The sequence below is a fragment of the Eubalaena glacialis genome, chromosome Y (assembly GCF_028564815.1).
Source record: "Eubalaena glacialis isolate mEubGla1 chromosome Y, mEubGla1.1.hap2.+ XY, whole genome shotgun sequence".
NCBI classification, from domain to species: Eukaryota; Metazoa; Chordata; class Mammalia; order Artiodactyla; family Balaenidae; genus Eubalaena; species Eubalaena glacialis.
Genome location: NC_083737.1, coordinates 2,093,061 through 2,115,222, shown reverse-complemented (window position 1 = coordinate 2,115,222; position 22,162 = coordinate 2,093,061). Strand labels below are relative to the sequence as shown.

The following is a 22,162-nucleotide window of genomic DNA, read 5'->3' as shown; positions in this document are numbered from 1 at the left end:
CCACCTTAGGTCAAGCCCTCATAGCCTGGTCCTCCTCCCGGCTAACTCTCCCCTGCCGTCGTCATCATGTGCCATAAACCCAGAGGAATCCCCCCACCCTCACCCCCGGCATGGGTTTCCCTCTGGCACATCATCTCTTCAAAACTCCCACTGGTTCTAGAAGCAGCAGACAGCTTAGCTCAAGACTAAAGACCTAGTCGAGCCGAAGTCCTTGCCCATTTCTCAAGCACATCAGCAGTAAGAGGCTTAGCTTCGAGCCGCCTCTATCTCAGGTGCTCTCCGCAGTTTCCCCAAAGTTCAAGCCCCCGTCCCGACCACAAAGCTGCCACTGCTCCGAGAATATTCTGCTTTATTTTCCTCCACTCCCCTTCCACCACTCTTTTCTGAATTTCTCTTTCTGACGTAAAACTATATGTTACTGTAGATTTCCACTTAAATGGGTATGCACGTGTCCTAAGCTGATTATACACACCTTTCTTTAATGTGCCCATGAGCAGCCACCCAGCACCAGATGCCCTTAAGGACTGAGTAAAGGAAGCGGAAAATTACAGGATGACCCTAAGGAAATGAGTGCCTTCTTGCCAGGACGGTGGACCGTATGTTCAGAAAGTGGGGCGGCAGGAGCCGATAATGTCTGCTAAGAGCCATGGGGGACTAAGGACATAAGACACATGAAGAATAAAGTAGAAGAGAGAAGCAGAAGGGCGGGGGGTGCGGGGGTGGAGACGGACTTCATTACCCAGGCTAAAGCAGGCGGGCAAAGAAGAAACGGGCTTGGGTAGAACTGGGACTGGGGCCCACACCACGCAGAGCGGCGTGCACTTCGCGGCCGGGCTGTAGTCTTCAGGGGCGCTCAGGGACAAGAGCGCAAGCACCTGCTGAGCCCGGCGAGGACCATCCTCCTGCCCAGGGAGTCCCCACGTGCGCTGCTCTCCAGCTTATGTCGGGGGGCCGCACTCCACGGTGGGCACGGCCGAGTTCCTGGTTTCCCGAGGGGACCTGAGCCTGCGGAGCACAGGGAGACTCCGCTGACGGGAGAGCGGGGACTGGCCGCCCCCCCGCCGCAGAGGCCTGGGCACCACAGCCTCGGCTGCCCAGGGGACCGGGGATCAGTGTGCGCTTCCACTCTTCCGCTGGGTGATCGCCCGAGCAGGAGGAGGGGAGAGAGCTAACCCGAGGGAGCGCGGTGCGGCGGGGGCAGGGGTGGGCGGGGCCGGGGGTGGGGCCGGCACCTCCGAGGGGCCCGTGTGATGGGCAGCGCGTGGGCGATCGCTCCTGGGCTCAGCCTTGTCCCCCTCCTGTCCACTGGCGCAGATGCCACGCCCTGGGCTCTTCCGTGGGAAATCCCCACATCCCAGCCCGTGAAAAAGAGCAGGGAAAGCAGAGAGCCAGGTCAACAGGAGAACCTTCCGGGGGGTTTCACACCAGAAGAGGCACCGACTTTATGACTGGCCTTCTACACCAGTTACTCTCGCTGAATTATGCCAAAATACATCATTTCGTCCACCTCAAAGAATCCATGACTGAAGAAGTGTGCTTCAAAATACAACGGAGCATATATACAATCAGCATCAAAATACAATCAGCATCCTTCATGGGGACCCTGTTAAAAAGGTTTCCTTACGTCCCATGGCAAAAGTTTTTCTTAGGTTAGGCCACATACATTTCAATACTTCTTGTCAAAAAGTTGTGCCACGATTCAGAAGATGTCTCTTCCCAGAAGATAATTAGACCTTTCTCTGACCTACACCCTGAATTTCATCACTAAGGCATGTGGTAAATGCCTACAGAACATACTGGTCAAAAGTATTTCCCTCCTAGATCATTCATGACCCACTTCAAGGAGAGGCATCCAAAGCATTCAGTCATTAGGCTGCTGATAGGAAGGTAATCAAGTCACTTATGCCTGGCCTTCAAGCCCCATGGGCCAGCCCTACCCTCCCAAGTGGCTGGACCCAGGCAAGGACACACCCGCGTAACTATCAGGGGCTAATTTGCTGGTGCCTGGCCCAAGCGGGGCACACCTACATCATAATCAGGGCCTGCTTCCCCTGGTGACTGGCCCAGGCAGACATGCCTGCATCATAATCAGGGTCTGCTACCCCTGGCAAACTGCCATCCCTTCCTTGCTAAGTACCTGCTGGGGCCACAGCTCTCACCCTGAAGTGAGAGCTTCATTCTCAAAATGAAGGATATTGAATTAATAATAGACCGTCCCTACAGACAGCCTCCTTTTCTAATGGGCTCAAGATGCCTTCCACAACCTAAAATGCCCCACCAGAAAACACCTTCATAAAGAAAAGGAATGAAAGTCAAGGGTTATGCTACCATCCACAGCTGCGTGGTGGTAACAAAACGGTGAGTGAACAAGGTGAAAACCTAGACCTAGAAAGAGGGCAGTGGTGACTTTTTCTAGTTATAGTCACCACACCCGGGACTCCCCAGGAGGTCACCTTTCCGGTGGAATTCAGGTTTGGCTCAGATAAAAGAGGCGACGCGAGGAATGCAGCAACGGTGGAAACTAGGGGGCGAAGTACGTCTTTTTGGGTAGACAACTTGATCTCTGTCCTTACTGCTTTTGTGACTAACATGTTATAGAACAGAAACTCTAAGGAAATGTGCTTCCGGGTCTAGGTTTCCACACAGCCTTTCCTTCGGCTCCACAGTCCGTCCTGCGTTTTCCTCCTGTTCTTCCCTTCTGGGGTACGTATAATTACCAAATACTGCTTGTCATCCTAACCCACTCAGAACGTCCAGTGGCACCTTCTGACCTCGGTCCCTGGTCTCACCCAACATCCCAGCACGATTTTACATGTCTCCTGTCTGGTGCGTTCTTGGGCTTTTCTTTATACTCTTGTCATCTTCTCATGCTTAGCTCACCTCCCAGTTATGTGTGTGGAAACGACCTCATGTTTTCAAGAAGACACTTTAGAACCACTGATAAGTCCTTACTCTCACCTGTGAGGCTTGTAAAAGTTTAAGTATACACAAAAATTCTCAGGCTAAAAAGCCAGATTCATAACCTTGATCAATCAGTAAATAAAGAGGTCCTCTACCCCTCTTGTCTAGAAGAGGTGAAGGAGTAGCACAGAAAGAAGAGTCATCCAGGTGAGTTCTGTAGGACTAAACTGTCTTTGAAGAACTAGTTCCTGCCTCACTTCTATGGTGGAGGTGTCTGGATTCAGTTCTCTTCTGTTGCTACCTACGATTAGCACCTTACTTAACTCATACCTAGTCACTGGGAGAGACAAACGAGGATACTACAATGATTGGATCACCAAGCAGATTTCACAATATAGACTTGTTGGCAATCCAGCCAAACAACCAGACTAGCTGGATGAGACATCATATTTTCTTGGAATTGTAGTATAACATATCTCAAGTAAATCTTAGAATATAGGACAAAAATTCTAGAAGGAAAACCACTTGAAAGGCTTGGGTGGATAAGGAAGAAAAAGGATATTTACATTCCTAAAACATCACAGGTGCTTTGTATGTTAAACCATGAAAGAGACTCCAGGTCAAATATGAACTGTATAGACAAATCCTTAGCTGCATTAACTAAGAAAAAAAAAAAAAAAAAAGGACTCAACAACAATCAGAAATGAAAGATGGGACATTAAAACCAATGCCACAGGGCTTCCCTGGTGGCGCAGTGGTTAAGAGTCTGCCTGCCAATGCAGGGGACACGGGTTCGAGCCCTGGTCTGGGAGGATCCCACATGCCGCGGAGCAACTAAGCCCGTGAGCCACAAGTACTGAGCCTGCGCGTCTGGAGCCTGTGCTCCGCAACGGGAGAGGCCACGATAGTGAGAGGCCCGCGCACGGCGATGAAGAGTGGCCCCCGCTCGCCGCAACTGGAGAAAGCCCTCGCACAGAAACGAAGACCCAACACAGCCAAAAATAAATAAATAAATAAATTAATTAATTAAAAAAAAAAAAAAAAAAAACCAATGCCACAAAAATAAAAAGGATTAAAGGAGAATAATATGAAAAATTGTATGCAAACAAATTGGATAACCTAGAAGAAATAGATAAATTGCTAGAGACATACAACCTATCAAGATCAAAGCACAAAGAGAAAGTCTGTTCAAACCTGTAACTATTAAAGAGATTAATTCAGTAATCAGAAACCCCCCAACAAAGAAAATAGGACCAAATGGATTCACTGGAGAATTCTACCAAATTTTAAAGAATTAATACCAGTACTCCTCAAACTCTTCCCCACAATTAAAGAAGACGATATACTCCCAAACTCATTCTGTGAGGCCAGCATTACCTTAGTACCAAAGCCAAACAAAGAAACTACAAGAAACTGATACAAATATACTCAGCAAAATACTAGCGAACTTATTTAAAGAGCACATTAAAAGGATTATAGACGATGACCAAGGGGGAACACAAGGATGGTTCAACATACAAAAATCAATGTGACACACCATACTAACAAAATGAAGGACAAAAACCACATGGTCATCTCAACTGATGCAGAAAGAGCATTTGACAAAACTCAGCACCCTTTCATGATATAAACTTAAACTAAGAATAAAAGAAAACTACCTCAACATAATAAAGGCCATATATGAAAAGCCCACAGCAACATCATACTCAATGTGAAAAGGCTGAAAGCTCTCCCTCTGGGATCAGGAACATGCAAACATGCTTTCTCTTGTCACTTTTATTCAACACAGCACTGCAAGTCCTAGCCAGAGCAATCAGGCAAGAAAAATAAATAAAAGGCATCCACGTTGGAAAGGAAGAACTGAAGTTATCTGTTCGCACATGACATGCTCTTATACGTAGAAGATTCCACACACATACACAAAACTGTTAGAACTAATAAACAAATTCAGCAACATTGCAGGATACAAAAATCAACATGCAAAAATCAGTTGCATTTCTATACACTAACAATGAACAACGTGAAAAGAAAATTTAGACGCTTCCAGTTACAATAGCATCAAAGAGAAATAAAGTTAACCAAGAAAGTGAAAGACCTGTACACTGAAACAACAAAACACTGCTGGAAGAAACAAATAAATAAGACACAAATAAAGAAGACACACATAAATGGAAAGACATCCCATGTTCATGGACTGGAAGATTTGATACTGTTATAATGTCCATACTTCCCAAAGCGATCTACAGATTCAGAGCCATCCATATCAAAACTCCAACAGCAATTTTTGTAGAAATACAGAAATCCATCCTAACATTTATATAGACTCTCAATGGAACCTGAAGTGCCATAACAATCTTGGAAAACAAGAACAAAGTTGGACAATCTCACACTACCTGATTTCAAAACACATTACAAAGGTACAGTAATCACAACAGTGTGGTGCTAGCATAAACACAGACATATAGACCAATGGAATAGAATAGAGAGCCCAGAAAAAACTCCTCACACATATGGCCAAATGATCTTCAACAAGGCTACCAAGACCACTCAATGGGGAAAGGACAGTCTCTTCAACAAACTTGTGTTGGGGAAAGTGGATATCCACGTGCAAAGAACAAAGCTGAACTCATACTTTATACCATACACAAAAATGAACTCAAAATGGGTTAAAAACCTAAAGGTAAGAGCTAAAACTATAAAGTTCCTGAAAGAAAACATAGGGAAAAAGCATTATGACACATGATTTTTTTAATATCTTCGATATGACACTAAATGCACAGGCAAGAGCAGAAACAGCCAAATGGGAGTACATCAACCTTAAAAAGTTCTGTGTATCAAAGGACACAGTCAACAGAGTGAAAAGGCAACCTATGAAATGGGAGAAAATATTTGCAGATCATGTATCTGATAAGTGGTTTATATCCAGAATTTATAAAGAATTCCTAGAACTCAACAAGAAAAAAACAAATAACCCTATTAAAAAATGGGCAAAGGACTTGAATAGACATTTCTCCAAAGAAGACATACAAACGGCTAACAACATATGGAACAATGCACCACGTCATTAATCATTAAAGAAAGGCAAAACCAAGAGATTATCACTTCACACACATTAGGAGAGCTACTATCAAAAAGACAAAAAATGACAAGTGTTGGTGAAAATGTGGAGAAACTGGAACCCTTGTGGGCCGTTGGAGGAAGAATAAAATGGTACAGCCAGTATAGAAGACAGTTATGGTGGAGCCTCAAAAGACTAAAAACAGAATTACCTTATAATCCAATAATCGCACTTCTGGGACCATACCCAAAAGAAATGAAAGCAAGGTCTTGAAGAGCTATTTGTTTATACATGCTCACAGCAGTGGTTTTCACAACAGCCAAGAGGTGGAAGCAACCCAGTTATCTATAGACAGATGAAGAGATAAACAAAATGTGGTCCGTACAGTGGAATACGATTCAGTCTTCAAAGAGAGAAAATCACATGCTACAACATGGATGAACCTTGAGGACATTATGCTAAATTTAAAAAGCTAGTCACAAAAGGACAAATACTGTATGAGGCGCCTAGAACAGTTCAAATTCACAGAGATAGAAAGAAGAAGGGTGGGCGCCAGGGGCTGGAGAGGGGGAGGAATGGGAGTTAGGGTTTAACGGGGACAGAGTTTCAGCTTTGCAATATAAAAAGTTTGAGAGATGGAGTGGTGATGTTTACAAAACAACTTCAACATTCTTAACACTACCGAACTGTACACTTAAACATGGATAAGATGGTAAATTTTAAGCTGTTTCTTGTGACATATGGATGCGTTCCCATCACTAAAGTTTGTCAGGATTCCTGGGTGTGCAAACAGCCCAGAGGCAGCTGATGAAGGGAGTGTGAATCGCGGTGCTTGTACCCGTGCGTGAGGGGTGTGTGTGTGTGTAATCCAAGAACAGTCCACATGGTTTCTGTGTGACACAGGCAGCGGTATTAGCAGGGCCCTTTGACAGAAAATTCTCTAGTTCCAGGGAATACTCAATCTGCCCCTCTGGATATGTGTACAAATATAGATAACAACACATGTTTCAAAAATGATGATGACTCATATGAATACAATTTTGAATCCAAAATTACTGCAGTAACTGTAAACTTTTTCTCCCTTAGCACCAGGAATTCTAAAGACTGAGTATTCACCTTTTCTCCTAGAAGAATCTTAAAATAATACTTCATTTTAAAGCATTTTTTGTCCCTGTAATCTAGAACATTCTTGACCTTCTCACTTGTAGTAAGAACCAGAAGGCAATTCCGTTGTGATCAATCTTCAGTTAACATGCCCCAAGGGAGAAAAATCATCTTCCCTTTCAAAGGAAAACAAGTAAAGAGAGCGATAAAGGCCATACAAACAGACATGTCAGAACAGAATTATGCCTTTAACTTTAAAAAAAAAAAAATTAAACTTCTTTGGGGAGATTTAGGTGCTTGCTTATCATCAACATGTTAAAGTTTGCATAGCTGCTGAAACCTTAGTCGTGTCATCTGATTATGAAAAGAAAAAGCCACCTAGTTTAAACTTTGAGGCAATTCTGTCAGGAATGTAATCTTTACATAATACTGATGCGAACAAAATGCAAATGCCTTTGGACCTCAGGAGTCAGTGAAAGGAATGTATATTCTTTCAAGAAGCCTCTAAAAAGACAAGATTGAATCGCAGCATACGACAGCATCCACCAAACTCTCTCTCGAGTCCCTCTGAGCCTCACAAGGAAGAGAATTTTCTGAGAAGTTATCAAGACCAAAGGACAACCCTAGCGTGCCCCGCCTGAGTCTGTGAGAGTCACTACTAAGGCGAGAGACACGATGGCGAGGATGGCAGAGGGCGGCACCTGGCATGAGCGCGGCGCTGGGGAACACCTCCTTCAGCTTCGCCTGGCTGGCTTCCACCAGCTCCTCCCTGGACGTCGGGAGCTGCAGGGTGTCTATGATGATCTGGGCCGCCTCCAACGCCGTCTTGCCCATAACGAGGGACTTCACATCCCAGGTGTATTTCTTCCCATAGCGACCGCAGACTGCCTCAAACACCACTGAATACAGCCGTTCAGTATCTGCAGACACAGGGAGATGAAGACACAGAGGCTTTTAGGGTGGGCGAGGTGGTAATGCCAAGTCTACACCAGAAAAGCACGTGTGTTTACAGTGCAGGTCAAGTTCAGGGCGGAAAGCTCTCTCGGGGAGACCTATGGACGTGGGGGAGACGTTCTCAGGCCATGGGGACCAGACGATGCCCTGGGCGGCCTGCTCTCTGCTGCTCGGGAACGTTACAGGCTGGCCCAGAAAGGAAGTCTCTACTACGGTGAAACTGCCTTGTCTACGCGCACGTACGCATCTGGGCCTGAGCACGCGCTTGACGCCCTGAGCTGGTCCTCCCAAGCGTGCACCGTGACGGCAGCACGCAAGGGTCTGTGTGCGAGCCCTCTGTTGTTAGGGACGCGTTCAGTGCCCCAAGGAACCACTCCCAGCCGGCAGGAGCGCCTGGCCGCAGGCGCAGCGGTGAGGCGCCTACGCGAGGACAGACACTCGTGCGCGGCTCTGGGTAGGAAAACACAACTCCTGTGCTTCTCGTTTCCTCTCACGTGACCACCTCCCTCACGGCACTTGTGTCATCAGGCGCAGGGGGGGGTGGGTGGGCTTCCCACACCAAGCCTTCCTGCAACAGCGGCGGCGTTTCCTGCAACGTACCTGGATGCCGACGCTCTGTGGTGAAGGAATCAGTCCCAGGAGGCCGCCACCCACCCACCCCGTGGCTGACCTGCCCTTCCCCTCCCCACCGGCTAAATGTGTCCTGCTAGGGCCTCCCTGTAGGCTGCTTCCCCGGACAGGCCCTGGACCCTCAGCCCCACGGTGGCATGCTTCAGCCTTGACGATGACCAGCAACAGAAAGAGCTTTTGTTTCTCCTCCGCTTTTCAAGGCGAAATCATCTACAGCTGCGTATCAAGTACGCAGAATTCATCTTCAGCGCTTTAACTCTTTGGGTCCTCGCTGTTCTACCACGGGCTGGATTCTGGGGGGACGGAATAAGACACACAACAAGCACATCTCAGATTTCCACCCTCAGACGTACTCGCCAGACTGTGCTTGGGCATGACCCCTGGGCTGGGTAATAAATTCCGGCTTTTGTTTCCTTTTCTTTTTTTGGTACAAAAGAAGGTGGGGCTTGAAGAAAAGTCTTCCTGGGCTCCTTGGTAGAAGCAGCCAGTGTTTGCATAATAACCTGAGTGGTTCTAGTTTTTCTAGAACCCACGCTGCACTTAATCTCCCTAAAGAAGTCCCAGCAAAGAGGGGAACGGCTGGTCCACCCCTCTGCTGGACGACGACGAGGGCTGTCTGTAACACATGCTCTTTTACATCCTTCTCGCCTGTGAGGGGACACAGAGGGAGGGCTCTCGGGGTGGGGAGATGGATGGACTGGCAGGGAGGCTGTACAGTTTACTTTCTACACGTGAGCACTTTTCTTCTAGCGGCTGAGAAAGACTGACAAAAAGACATCGTCGGCACCAAGCGAGTGAGAAACCACTGATGGGTCTGCGAAGGCTAGGGAGCGCCAGGAAAAGCAGCAGTGGCCGGGTGGGGAGTTAACATGAGGGACTCGTGCTGAAGCAAGTGGACGGGGAAGGAGAAAGGAGCATGAAAAAAGACTAATTCTGAAGACAGAAAACACCTGTATTCTTTAAAAATGCTTCAAGCAGTGTTTATTTAAAGCTGAAGCTTTCAATTTAAAAAGCACAGAACGGTGGGATTATAAATCTGTAGGAGACTGTGCCGACAGCCACTTTTCTTCACAATTTAGATAAAATCACCCCAAACCCTCGGTGGAATAAGCGAGGATCTGAATGCATCGCCGAACTCCTCAGACCCGGCAATGAGTACGCCAGCTGACAACAGCGTACGATCAATGAAAGGGACAGCGTTTTGAAAGGAAGAGGTTCTCCAGAAGCTACACTAAAATGGAGCCGCATAAAGTAGCTGTGCTCTGCGCCGTGCTTCTGGGTTATTTTTCACAGGAAACTCACGTGGTTTTCCACAGGCTACGCGCACACAAGCTGCTCCCTTCCTCAGGTGTGTTAGAAAATACTGCAGGTACACGAGAACCTCAGCCCTGGGTGGCGGGGGGGACAGGACCCAGGCAGCAGTCCCAGCAGCTGCAGATGAAGGGACTAGGCAGGCAGTGACACGAGGGCATCGGATGGCGGGGGTGGGGGTGAGCGGACAGACTCAGCCCAGAGGCTGGTACTTCCATCCGAGCTGCGGGCTGGGTCCCCAGGTGGGAAAACATAAGGCACTGACGTTTAGGGTCACTGAACTGTTACTATAAAAGGCATCACCACACCTGGAAGGCCTCTCTGTTTCGTGTGAGGCTGAGCTTCTGTCGTTGTACTATGCTTAGTAACAGCTTTTATCATCGAGAACCTATTTAAGGGCTGGCTGAGTCCGTCCCAGGCTCCGAGGACGGTATCCGTTTGTGTTTCAGCTTACGAAGACGGAAGGGGTGAGCGTATTTCCCCGCTTCTCTCTTGCACGAAGCTGCACCTAATCCAGTTCTAAAGGCATGATCTGCATTATTTAATAGCAAAACCCCTCAATCAACCCGAGAGTAAGACGCATGTAAGGTAGGAGCTGGCTTGGTTTCTCTGCCCACCCCACCTCCGTTTCCGAACCACACCGACACAAAGCAAGGGCGTCCTGATCCGAGAGGAGCAGCGAATGCCCAGCCTGGCCGCGTTCTGGCTGGACGTCCCAGGAGGAGGTGCTTCGCCTCGGCGACCTGCGGTTTCTGCCGGGGGGCACCGTGGGGAGCAGCGGCCGCCCGCAGGCCCGGGCGTGCGGGAGGACTCTGGGCTGGGACCCGGCCCCGCGCTCGGAAGCCCGGCTGGCCTGGCTTGGAGGCGCTGCCCCGCAGCTGGCCAGCCGCTGGGAACTGAGGACACGTGCTCGGCGCCCCACTGGGCCTCAGCTTACCCGTCTGCACCCTGGGGCGTCTTCCACGGGCACACACCTGCTAGGCGCCTGCGTCAGCTGAGCGGGTAACCGGCGCGCAGCCGTGAGCACGGCGCCCGGCCCGGCCTCCCCGCCTCCAGGGCCGTCTGGGGCGCACGTGCCCTGCAGTGGCTCCGCGGAAGGCGGTCAGGGAGCATCTGTGAGCTCAGCGGAGACGACGGACGAGCTCTGCTTTCCCTGCCTGCACACCACAGCTCCCAAAACGGCAAGGGCTGCTGCATCTGACAAGTCACAGGGCCTCGTTCCGGGTGCTTTACTTTAAAAGGAAGTGGTAACCATCTGGGATTCCTTCCCACAGTGTTACACGTTCCCTAGCTTCACAAATACTTGTTAACTGACCACCCGGCCTCGGACAGGCACACTGACGCCGCGTCCCCAGCCCCATAATCCATAAACTTCCGGAAACGGAAAAGTTCTCATTTAGCAGCAAAAACAGAGTCAGTTTTAATGTTTACTATTTGGGACACTTAGCGTGAACCTTCTCGCGCTTCCCTGTACAAACACCAACGAGCTTTGGATTACAGACGCTGCCCCAGGCCACCGCCGCACCCCCCCCCCCACCCAGAGCGTACATATCACGGAATCAATGCATTCCTCTTTAAAATAATAATTTAAAAATCGAAATACAACTGGCTCCTCCGGTTTTGGAAACGGACTGTGGACCCACATTGATCACCGCCCTCCGGTCAACTTATACCTTCCATATCCTGTACACCTTGAACAAAGCGAGATAATGCTTCTCAGAACTTAATATATCTTGAGAACAGTCTTACTTTGATTATTTCCAGTTACTAAAAAAAAAAGGAGGGGGAAGGTGACCTAAAGACACTGTTTTGTGCTACAGATAGTCAGTTCCTTAACGATACAACATACCTTTCCACGTGGAAAGGCGGAAGGGCCCATCTTGGGCTAAAATCAAATTGTCACAGTCTGGCAAACAGGAAGTTGTAGAAGAGGAAGCAGACTGATGTAGCCGGCTCCACGCTTCCTCTCACCCAAAAATGGAGCAGTCTTCTTCCATGTGGTGAAAGCTACGTAGTTTACATGTGAAACGGCTTTAACGATAAAAACGCGGCACACGGTACATTTTGATCAAAGTGGTGGTGCCATTTTTCTAAGCCACCGTGGTAGTATATAGTAGGTAATCAATCACTGAATACACTCCTTGAAAAAAATTCACTTATTTTGTTCACCTACCACTGGTTTCCCTAACCCACTGGTTCTCAAAGTGTGGTCCCTGGACCAGGAGCATCAGGAATGCAAATACTTGGGCCTCACCCCAGATCTACTGAGTAGAAACTGGGTGAGGCCCAGCGCTGTGTTTCATCAACCTCCCCCCCACCACCAGCAGGATACTAGGGTGTGCGTGCTAAACACGGGGGAGAACCACTGACCTGACCTGTTTTTATCAAAGCCCTGTGCTCTGCAGTCAGCGATTTTAAAAACAGATCAAGTTTAACCAAGGAAAGCTTGATTTTAACGACTACACGCATAGATCTATTAGCAGAAATTAAAGAAAAAAGAATCTATTTACACTTTCCTCTGTATTGCATCCCATGCATACTTAAACTTATTTTTTTTCTTTTGAAGCAACATGTATCTTGGAATAAACTACAGACAACTTGATGGAACATACTATACTGAAAGGATTAGTGAACTGGTTCATCTCTCTCCCAAGTGGAAATCGAGAAGGAGGAGGATTTCTAGCCCTGGGACCACAGAACAGGAAGCAACAGCTGTTGCCGGGGGCCTCGGTTTGAGAACGGCTACTGAGACCGACACATTTGCTCTCTGCGCTTTCTAGCAGGGGATCCTTGATTTCCTCCAGTGATGAAGGACCTCACTGGAAAATAAGCGTCCGTTCCCAAAAATGGACCCTTAGGTCAAGCGGCACAGCCATCCCACAGCCTAAGCTCTAGATGACGAGAGCCTGCAGACGCGGCTGGCGCTTCTCAGGAAGACAGGAGATGAGCCATCCGACCCAGCGGGCTCTGCTGTCAGGGGCTGCCCAGGGCTTTTCTTGACTTCTTAGGGCGGCCCAGCTTGCTTAATAATTTCTAGCACCCTCATGGCGAAAAGTGTTTGTGCAACAGCTGTCAGCTGCTGTTCTCCATGCTCCCGGCACACGGCGCGAAGCCCAGAGCCTCCATCGGCGCCACGTTTGGCTCCGAGTTGCCTCTGCCGTACCCCTGCCGGGTCAGCCGGCCAGGGCGACCACCAGCCTGACCGGCCGCTGTGACGAGCAAGGCCAAAGCGGAAGAAGGTACCTGCTAAAGGCGCCGGCCACCCCAGGTGCGGCGGAAGGGCACTGGTGGATCTGGAGGAAGGCAGAAGAAGGTGTGGACGTACCAGGTTCTGAGAGGGGCTGGCAGGGGCACAGCCTGAGGCAGGAGGCCCTACAGGACAAAAGGCCCTTCCGGGAGCCAAGGAGGACCCGCCGGTGGTGAGCGCAAGCGGAGGCGCCTACGCCTAGCTCTCTGCGGGAAGACTCGGCCAGCGCTTGGCTGAGCAGGGGCAGAAAGGCCGGCAGGGGAGTGGACAGCCCCCCCCGGGAACGGCACCGGCTGCAGGGACCGCCTGGCTGGAGGCTGCAGGGCGGGGGCCCAGGAGGTGGCTACCATAAGCGGGCCACGCGCATGGCTGGTTTGGGGGCGTATCTGTCTGGCTTTCCCTGGCCCGTCCCGCGTGGGAAGCTGCAGGCGCGGAGCACTGATCGCTGCAGGGTCTGTGGTCCAGACGCTGGGTCGGACGCTCGGGAGGCTGTGGGTCGGTGCACCGCTGGCACGTCCCGTCTCTCGAGCGTAAGGCGTCTGCCAGTTGCTTGCTTTCTCACTCTTGGAGTCCAAGGTCCAGAGGCCACTGTCCTCCGAGTCGAGACAGCCACCCGGCAGGCTGCGCCGGCCGGAGAAGGACAAGGGTCCCACCTGCAGGGGGCAGACGGCTCTGTCTCCAGGACAGGACACCACTGTGGAAAGCCACCGGGTGAGCAGAGCAGCTGTGGAGACTGTGCGGGATGCCCCAGACATTCCAGTCCCATTAAAGGAGACAGGCACTGAGCCGGTCAAAGACCCTGGGCCACACGCTGGACCCACAGGCCCTGCATGGATGGCCCTATGTCTCCTCCTGGCCACCTGACCCTCCACAAACCCACCCTCAGCACGTTCCCAGCCGGAGGTAGGACCCCACTCCCTACCTAGCTCCGTTCACCTCTCCCCTGGGTGAAGCATTCCTCTTCACATAGGTAGGTGCACTGGGCACATTCTCTGTGAGAGGCACTGAAAAAACGTGGTTAAGTGAGACAGAAACATCCTTGCCAAGTTAAATACACAACTCAGTGATTGGGACTGAAAAGCTTATCAAAGTTTGTTTGGGGAAAAAAAAAAAAAAAAAAAGGAACAGTCAAATACCTGCAAAGGTAAAGGGAAGCTTTGCAGAAAGAGTGATAGAGAAAAGGCAGTATGTAAATCAGGGTATTTTTCCCAGCTCAGACCTACTGACATGTGGCCCTCTGCTAACCGCAAGGACCTGGAAGTCCAGGAACATCCTCTCAGACCTGAAAAGGGACGCCAGGCAGAGGCTACGTTAGACGCCGAACGCAGAGGCCTGGCATTCTGGGGAGGAGAAAGAAAACAAGACGAGGAGAACACAGATGCCGTCTCCAGCAAACACTGCAAGTCTCCACACGCTGAGGGCACTCGGGTGCTCTCTCCAGGGGCCACCAACACTGCGTGTTGTTTATACACACGGGAGAGACTTGCCTAGTCTGTGCGGTTTAACCTTTACAAATGAGCTTGCATGTAACAGGGAACACATCCTCGTGTTTACGGATGTAAAAGACTGAAATGAGTAATTAACAAGCATGAAATTACGAGTCCCAGTAATATGTGCTTCAAATTAGCAGCTTGCTTGCTCTAGCAGGCTTAGAGGAAAGTATTTAAGGGTTTGATGTACTGTTTCCTGCGGCTAGAAGTTTTCAACTGTAAAGAAGTAATAATAAACTCAACTCCTTAAAATGAAGATCGGTAATAATAATTTAACTGACTGATCACTTGTAAAGTAAAAATCTTGATTAGCATTCAGCATGATTCACTGGCATTGTCAATTATTCCCTTTAATAGGTATTGGGTATTAGTCAAGAATTTTTTTTTTTCTGGTAATCCATAATAAAGTTTAAGAAAATCATTTAAAAAATGAACCAGTTCAAAAAATGTTGCTGGATCGTATGTATCTCTATGGAAATATATCTGTACTGGAGGAAAAAAAATGAACACTGACTCTTAGACTCATAAACCTAAATGAAAAGCCAAAGCTATAAAACTTCTGGAAGAAAATACAGGAGACCATCTTTGGAACCGTGGGTTCTACGAAGGTTTCATACACAGAACACACAGTAAGAACCCTAGAAGAACACATGGATAAAGGCGCTTTCATCAAAATTAAAGGACCCCAGGAAGAAAAGGCAGGCCACAAAGTGAGAGAAAATACACACACACAGACACGACTTATATGCAGAATCTATAAGGAACCGCACTTTACAACTCAGTGGTGACACAAACAACCTGCAGTAGAAAGAATAACAGCCCCGCAAAGATGCGCGTGCCCTAATCTCCAGAACCTCTGAATAGGTTTCATGGCAAAATGGACCTTGCAGGTGTGATTAAGTAAGAGTCCTGAGGTGGCGAGATGATTCTCCAGGATCACAAGGATCCTTCTGAGAGGCAGGCAGGAGGGTCAGAGTCAGAGGAGATGTGAGGACAGAAGCAGAGGTCAGGCAACGCAGGGTCACAAGATGAGGAAAGGTGGGTGACCTCTAGAAGCCGGAAAGACAAGAAAACTCTCCTCTAGAGCCTCCAGAAGGAATGCAGCCCTGTCAACACCTAGATTTTAGCCCAGAAGGAATGCAGCCCTGTCAACACCTAGATTCTCCCCCGGGCCAAGACTGCTTGTGGATTTCTGGCCTCCAGAACTAAAAGATACATCACTTTGTGTTGTTTTAAGCCACAGGGTTTGTGATAATTTTTTACAGCAGCAATAAAAGTAATACACAGCCCAACATAAAAACCACTTTGGAAAACAGTCTGGCAGTTTCTTAAGAAGTATACAACTATCATACAACCACTAGCAATAAAAAGGAAAAAAAAATAACATGCAATCCCATGAATGAGTTCAAAAACATTATGCTCAATGCAAGAAGCCAGATAAAAAAAGGAGTACATTCTGTATGACTCCATATAAAATTCCAGGAAGTGCAAACTCATCTGTAGTTTCAGAAGGAGACTGACAGTTACCGTGGCAGGGGCATGGACAGAGAGGGATCGCGGAGGGCCACAAAGACACTCGTGGGAGGTGTGTCCTTACATTCCTTACCTTGCATGTGGACCCGGTATCACGGGAATTACATGCTAAACCTGATCCCTCTGTGCAGAGCAAACTACCCCTGAAGTCCAACGTGATCAAAGTGTCCTGACTAGACTTCTCAAGGTCTGCTCAGAACAAGGAGAACCAGTGTTTGCAGCGCAAGAAAATGAAGACGTATCTGGAATTCCAGGCGGCCGGACTGTTCTTGAACACAGAGACACTCCTGGGGTCAGCCTATCAGTATGAGGACGTGGGGGACAAAGGACAGGGTGCGTGAGATGGTTCTCAGTCAACCAAAAGGAAGGCTGTCTTTTAGAAACCGTGACGTTTGTGCCCAAGGACAGGAGACTTAGCAGCGTGGTCCCCTACCTTTGGCCTAGGAAGAGACAAAGACTTTCTCAGAATTTAAGGTATAAAATGAGCTTTCCCTGAGGAGACACAATCTTGATGGATGCGAACAATGGCCTCTTAAAAATAAAACTGGAAAGACTCCTACCTCAGTCCTTACTACTGAAGTAAATGAAAAGGTCAGACACCACAGTCAGAGGTTAGGGGCTGACTCTACCCAAGGGATGCAGGCTGGGAAGACCATCCTAAGAGGGCCGACGAGAGGCTCATCATGCTCCCTGCCGAGGGGCACCGACAGGCAAGGGAGGTAGCTGCTGTAGACACAGTGTGCGTGTCCCCTGAATTCCTATGTTAAATGCTAATTCCCCATGTGATGGACGCTGCTAGGAGGTGGGGCCTTTGGGAGGTGGTGAGGTCATGAGGGAGGAGCCCTCCTGAATCGGATTAGGACCCTCCTAAAAGAGACCCACAGAGAGAGCCCCCCAACCCCTTCCGTTACGTGAGGACACAGAAGTTACTGTGAACAGAGATCGGACTCTCCGCAGACACCGAATCCACCTGACCTTGGTCTTGGACTTCCCTGGCTCCAGAACCGTGAGAAAAACACGTGTGCTGTGTGAGCCACCCAGCCTGTGTACTGCTGTTAGGGCAGCTGGAGCAGACTGAGGCAGAGTGATGGCAGGACTCCCTCGCACACGGAAGGACTGGAGCAGGACAGCTGGGCACTGCCCCACGCGACGAGCAGTCAAGAAAGACGTGATCTCTGCAGTAGCTACCAGTTCCAGCGCCCCGGACGCCAAGTGCGAACAGTGATGAGTCTTCCAGGCAAACCCCAGATGCCCCTGCACACCTGCCAGGCCAACTCCGGGTGGCCCCAGTTAGCCAAGGGGTGCGGACAAACGGCCTTCCACCTACCCACCCCCATAATCACACTGAAGCACTTCACGTGGAAAACACAGGAAAGACAATTCCTCTCCTCGCTTTTTGTTCTTGTCTGTATTTAGGCAAGGGCACAACATAGACAAAGACGGTAAAGAGCAACAACTCAAGCTTCTCTGCAGTATTTTACTTAGACTGCGGCGAGGTGACAAAAAGGGCCAGCGACCCTTCGTTCTCCAAAATTGTTTTTTTTTTCCATTCCACCACCGAAACTAGTGATTTATCCCCTGCATCTAGGCTTTCCCTTGTTCACTGTCTTCTGCTTTTCTATCACCTACCCTGTGGCCCTGCTCTTCCTCCCGCCCTCAGATACACTGAAAGTGACGGGAAAGGCGAGGCATTGGCAACGGCCGGCCCTGGAGCCAGAGGCAGTGGTGGGGATACAGAACGGGCCTCAAGAAACAGAAGAGCAGGGCGGGCAAAGTCGGAGGCAGGAGGGCAAGAAGCAGAGAGGACGTTTACTGAGCTCTGACAAACTGCAAGATTAGGGAGACATACCTTCTAAAATGGAGAGAAGTTCAGGGAAATAAGTGTAGAATTTGGTAGTGATAATTAAGGGCTTTTCAAGTTAAAAATCTCCCAAACTCATCCATGGGAGTCACTTTACAGTCTACCAATTATTTTGTGATATTTAACAGTATGTTACTGGTACAGAAATGCTATCAGGACAGCTTAAAAATAAGAGATTCTTTTTAAACTTTTTTTTTTAACTTCTATTTTTAAGCTTTTAAACAAGGCATACTGAGTTTCCATGACTTCTTCCAGGTCAGCGAGCTCACCTATGGCCCATCCAGGGCTGAAACCAAGGCCTGGGTATGAAAATCTCAGGAGCTCCGAACTTTAACTTGCCTCGCACACACTCCTACAGCTCACGGATGCAAGGCACTCTGACTTCAGCCGCGGTTCTGCCAGGTGTGGGACCCCGACCAGCGGCAGGGGCCTCACCTGGGAGCTGGTGGGAAATGCATTCTTGGACCTGCTCCAGACCCACTGAACCACAGAGCCTGGGGCGCCAGCAATGTGTGTTTGCACAAGCTCTCCACAACAGCCTGATGCCTGCTCGAGGGAGAGAAGCACGGGACCGAAGTTTCGTTAGCATTCCTGGCAATCAGATGACATACAGTGTCTCCTATCATCACTACGGCTGCTAAAGTCATTAGTAATAGCCAACAATCAATCACTGGGCACCGCCCATGGGATCTGTGTGCCACTGAGATCCATGACAACCCTCCTGATATGTACAGGATTACGCCATCCCCAATTTTTTGGGCAGACTGATGCTTGGGGTACATGGTCCAGGACCAAACCGGAGGTAGAGAAGGAGTCAGCCTACCCTCTTCGGATGTGCTGACTCATGCTCTCAGTCGCTATGCAAACCCATGTCTCCTAGGAGGAGCTCGTGTCTGCCAACACCTGGCTTGGAAATTTTCATCCCCATAACCCTACACCCTCACTTTGCAAACCTAAGCTCCGGGTTTTGGATGTGTCCCTGTTTCACGCCTTCCTGTTGCAAAAGACGAATCTAGAAGCTTATGGCAGCACCACTTCTGTGGGGCACTGGCTGACCATGAAGACACCTTATTCAGCTGAGGGGATTCAATGAAATGGTTACCAGTCCTGCCCTGAGCAACCTGTCAGCTGAGGGCTTGTCAAAGGTAAGATCTCTCCAAGGTTTCTCTTAAGACTTGGAGCAGAATCGACCAAACATGGGCACAGAGGGTTCCACGAGGTCACTGATTCCTACAGGGACCTGTGGCTCAGGACACCAGCCTGTTCCTTTCCTACAGAGAACCTCTCACCTTACACCAAAATTTTCTACGAGGGCAACCCTGGGCTCTTCCACCTGGTAGAGTAAACACAGGCAACAGCGTCTAGCAAAATCGAACGGCATCTGTAACTGAAGAAGCAAAAGGAAGATGCTGTTCCTATACACTAATGATGAAAAATCTGAAAAAGAAATTAAGGAAACACTCCCATTTACCACTGCAACAAAAAGAATAAAATACCTAGGAATAAACCTACCTAGGGAGACAAAAGACCTATATGCAGAAAACTGTAAGACACTGATGAAAGAAATTAAAGACGATACCAACAGATGGAGAGATATACCATGTTCTTGGATTGGAAGAATATTGTGAAAATGACTATACTACCCAAAGCAATCTACAGATTCAATGCAATCCCTATCAAATTACCAATAGCATTTTTTACGGAACTAGAACAAAAAATCTTAAAATTTGTATGGAGACACAAAAGACCCCGAATAGCCAAAGCAGTCTTGAGGGAAAAAAACGGAGCTGGAGGAATCAAGACTCCCTGACTTCAGACTATACTACAAAGCTACAGTAATCAAGACAATATGGTACTGGCACAAAAACAGAAACATATATCAATGGAACAAGATAGAAAGCCCAGAGGTAAACCCACACACCTATGGTCAACTAATCTATGACAAAGGAGGCAAGGATATACAATGGAGAAAAGACAGTCTCTTCAGTAAGTGGTGCTGGGAAACTGGACAGCTACATGTAAAAGAATGAAATTAGAACACTCCCTAACACCGTACACAAAAATAAACTCAAAATGGATTAGAGACCTAAATGTAAGACTGGACGCTATAAAACTCTTAGAGGAAAACACAGGAAGAACACTCTTTGACATAAATCACAGCAAGATCTTTTTTGATCCACCTCCTGGAGTAATGGAAATAAAAACAAAAATAAACAAATGGGACCTAATGAAACTTAAAAGCTTTTGCACAGCAAAGGAAACCATAAACAAGACGAAAAAACAACCCTCAGAATGGGAGAAAATATTTGCAAACGAATCAACGGACAAAGGATTAATATCCAAAATATATAAACAGCTCATGCAGCTCGATATTAAAGAAACAAACAACCCAATCCAAAAATGGGCAGAAGACCTAAATAGACATTTCTCCAAAGAAGACATACAGATGGCCAAGAAGCACATGAAAAGCTGCTCAACATCACTAATTATTAGAGAAATGCAAATCAAAACTACAATGAGGTATCGCCTCACACCAGTTAGAATGGGCATCATCAGAAAATCTACAAACAACAAATGCTGGAGAGGGTGTGGAGAAAAGGGAACCTTCTTGCACTGTTGGTGGGAATGTAAATTGATACAGCCACTATGGAGAACAGTATGGAGGTTCCTTAAAAAACTAAAAATAGCATTACCATATGACCCAGCAATCCCACTACTGGGCATATACCCAGAGAAAACCATAATTCAAAAAGACACATGCACCCCAATGTTCACTGCAGCACTATTTACAATAGCCAGGTCATGGAAGCAACCTAAATGCCCATCGACAGATGAATGGATAAAGAAGATGTGGTACATATATACAATGGAATATTACTCAGCCATAAAAAGGAACGAAATTGGGTCATCTGTTGAGACGTGGATGGATCTAGAGACTGTCATACAGAGTGAAGTCAGTCAGAAAGAGAAAAACAAATATTGTATACTAATGCATGTATGTGGAACCTAGAAAAATGGTACAGATGAACCGGTTTGCAGGGCAGAAGTTGAGACACAGATGTAGAGAAGAAATGTATGGACACCAAGGGGGAAAGCTGCGGGGGGGCGGGGATGGTGGTGTGATGAATTGAGCGATTGGGATTGACACATATACACTGATGTATATAAAATTGACGACTAGTAAGAAGCTACTGTATAAAAAAGTAAATAAAATTAAAAAATTAAAAAAAAAAAAAAGGAAGATGATGTTTTCACTCGTATAAGGTAGAGCCGCTTGAGAAATGGAAGACCAAGGCTGAGTCGGAACACCACACACAACACGTCTTTCTGTGCTGGGAAATTCAGGAGGTGGGCGTGTGAGTTCCACGTGCCCGTCGCTTGACCAGGGGAAAATGGGCTACCCTCATGCTCGTGACAGTGGGGGTCCCCATCAGGCTACTGAAAATTCGCCCTGGAATCTGGAGGCGAGGGAGAGCTTGCCTCAGTTACAGGAGTGGAGGCTGGGCTGATGGCAGAGTGGAGGGGACTGTGTCCTCCCCAGAGTGAGACGCTGTCTTGTCAAGCACAGCGTCCTGGGGACCCTGGAAGCCTCGGGAAGCTCTCTGCCCATGGAGGAGGTGCCGTGAGTGGGGACAACCAGGATTCGCGTGCTGGCCTTGCTGCTTCCTGAAGGTGTCCCCTTGTCAAAGGGACAAGCGCACTGGAAACTCAGTTTTTCCCTGTCACCCAAGGCTGTGCGGGGGGGATGAAAGGTGCCATCAGATGTAAACTGTCCAGAGCGGAGTTATGTGCTCCGTCAAGGATGTTCGCGGGAGATGGAGAAGGGCAGGTAAGGCAGGGCTTTTCTGGGAGGGTCTGTCTGCAGAGGGTGCATGTGAGGACATCCGGGGAGAGGGGAACGGTCCATGATGGAAGCACAAGCAACAGGAGAAGGGACCGCCGGCTGGGCCTTGTCTTCGGGAGGACATGCCGTGTCTTTCATGTCCCCGGACGCAGGGCACGGGAAGCAGCAGCATGGGACGGCACAGCTTACTCCAAGGGGTTTCAGGAGTCAGGCCTGCAGGCCCCGCCCC

General features: G+C 48.5%; 1 protein-coding gene across 2 annotated transcripts in view; it reads right to left on the bottom strand.

Moving 5' to 3' along the window:
• LOC133082905 (pseudouridine-5'-phosphatase-like) overlaps window positions 1-22,162 on the bottom strand; it is a 136,135-nt gene that overhangs the window by 93,241 nt on the left and 20,732 nt on the right. For both annotated transcript variants that reach the window (XM_061179579.1, XM_061179578.1), the window contains exon 2: window positions 7,765-7,983. In XM_061179579.1, coding sequence (XP_061035562.1) covers window positions 7,765-7,983 — 219 coding nt within the window. The remainder of the gene's footprint in view (window positions 1-7,764; window positions 7,984-22,162) is intronic.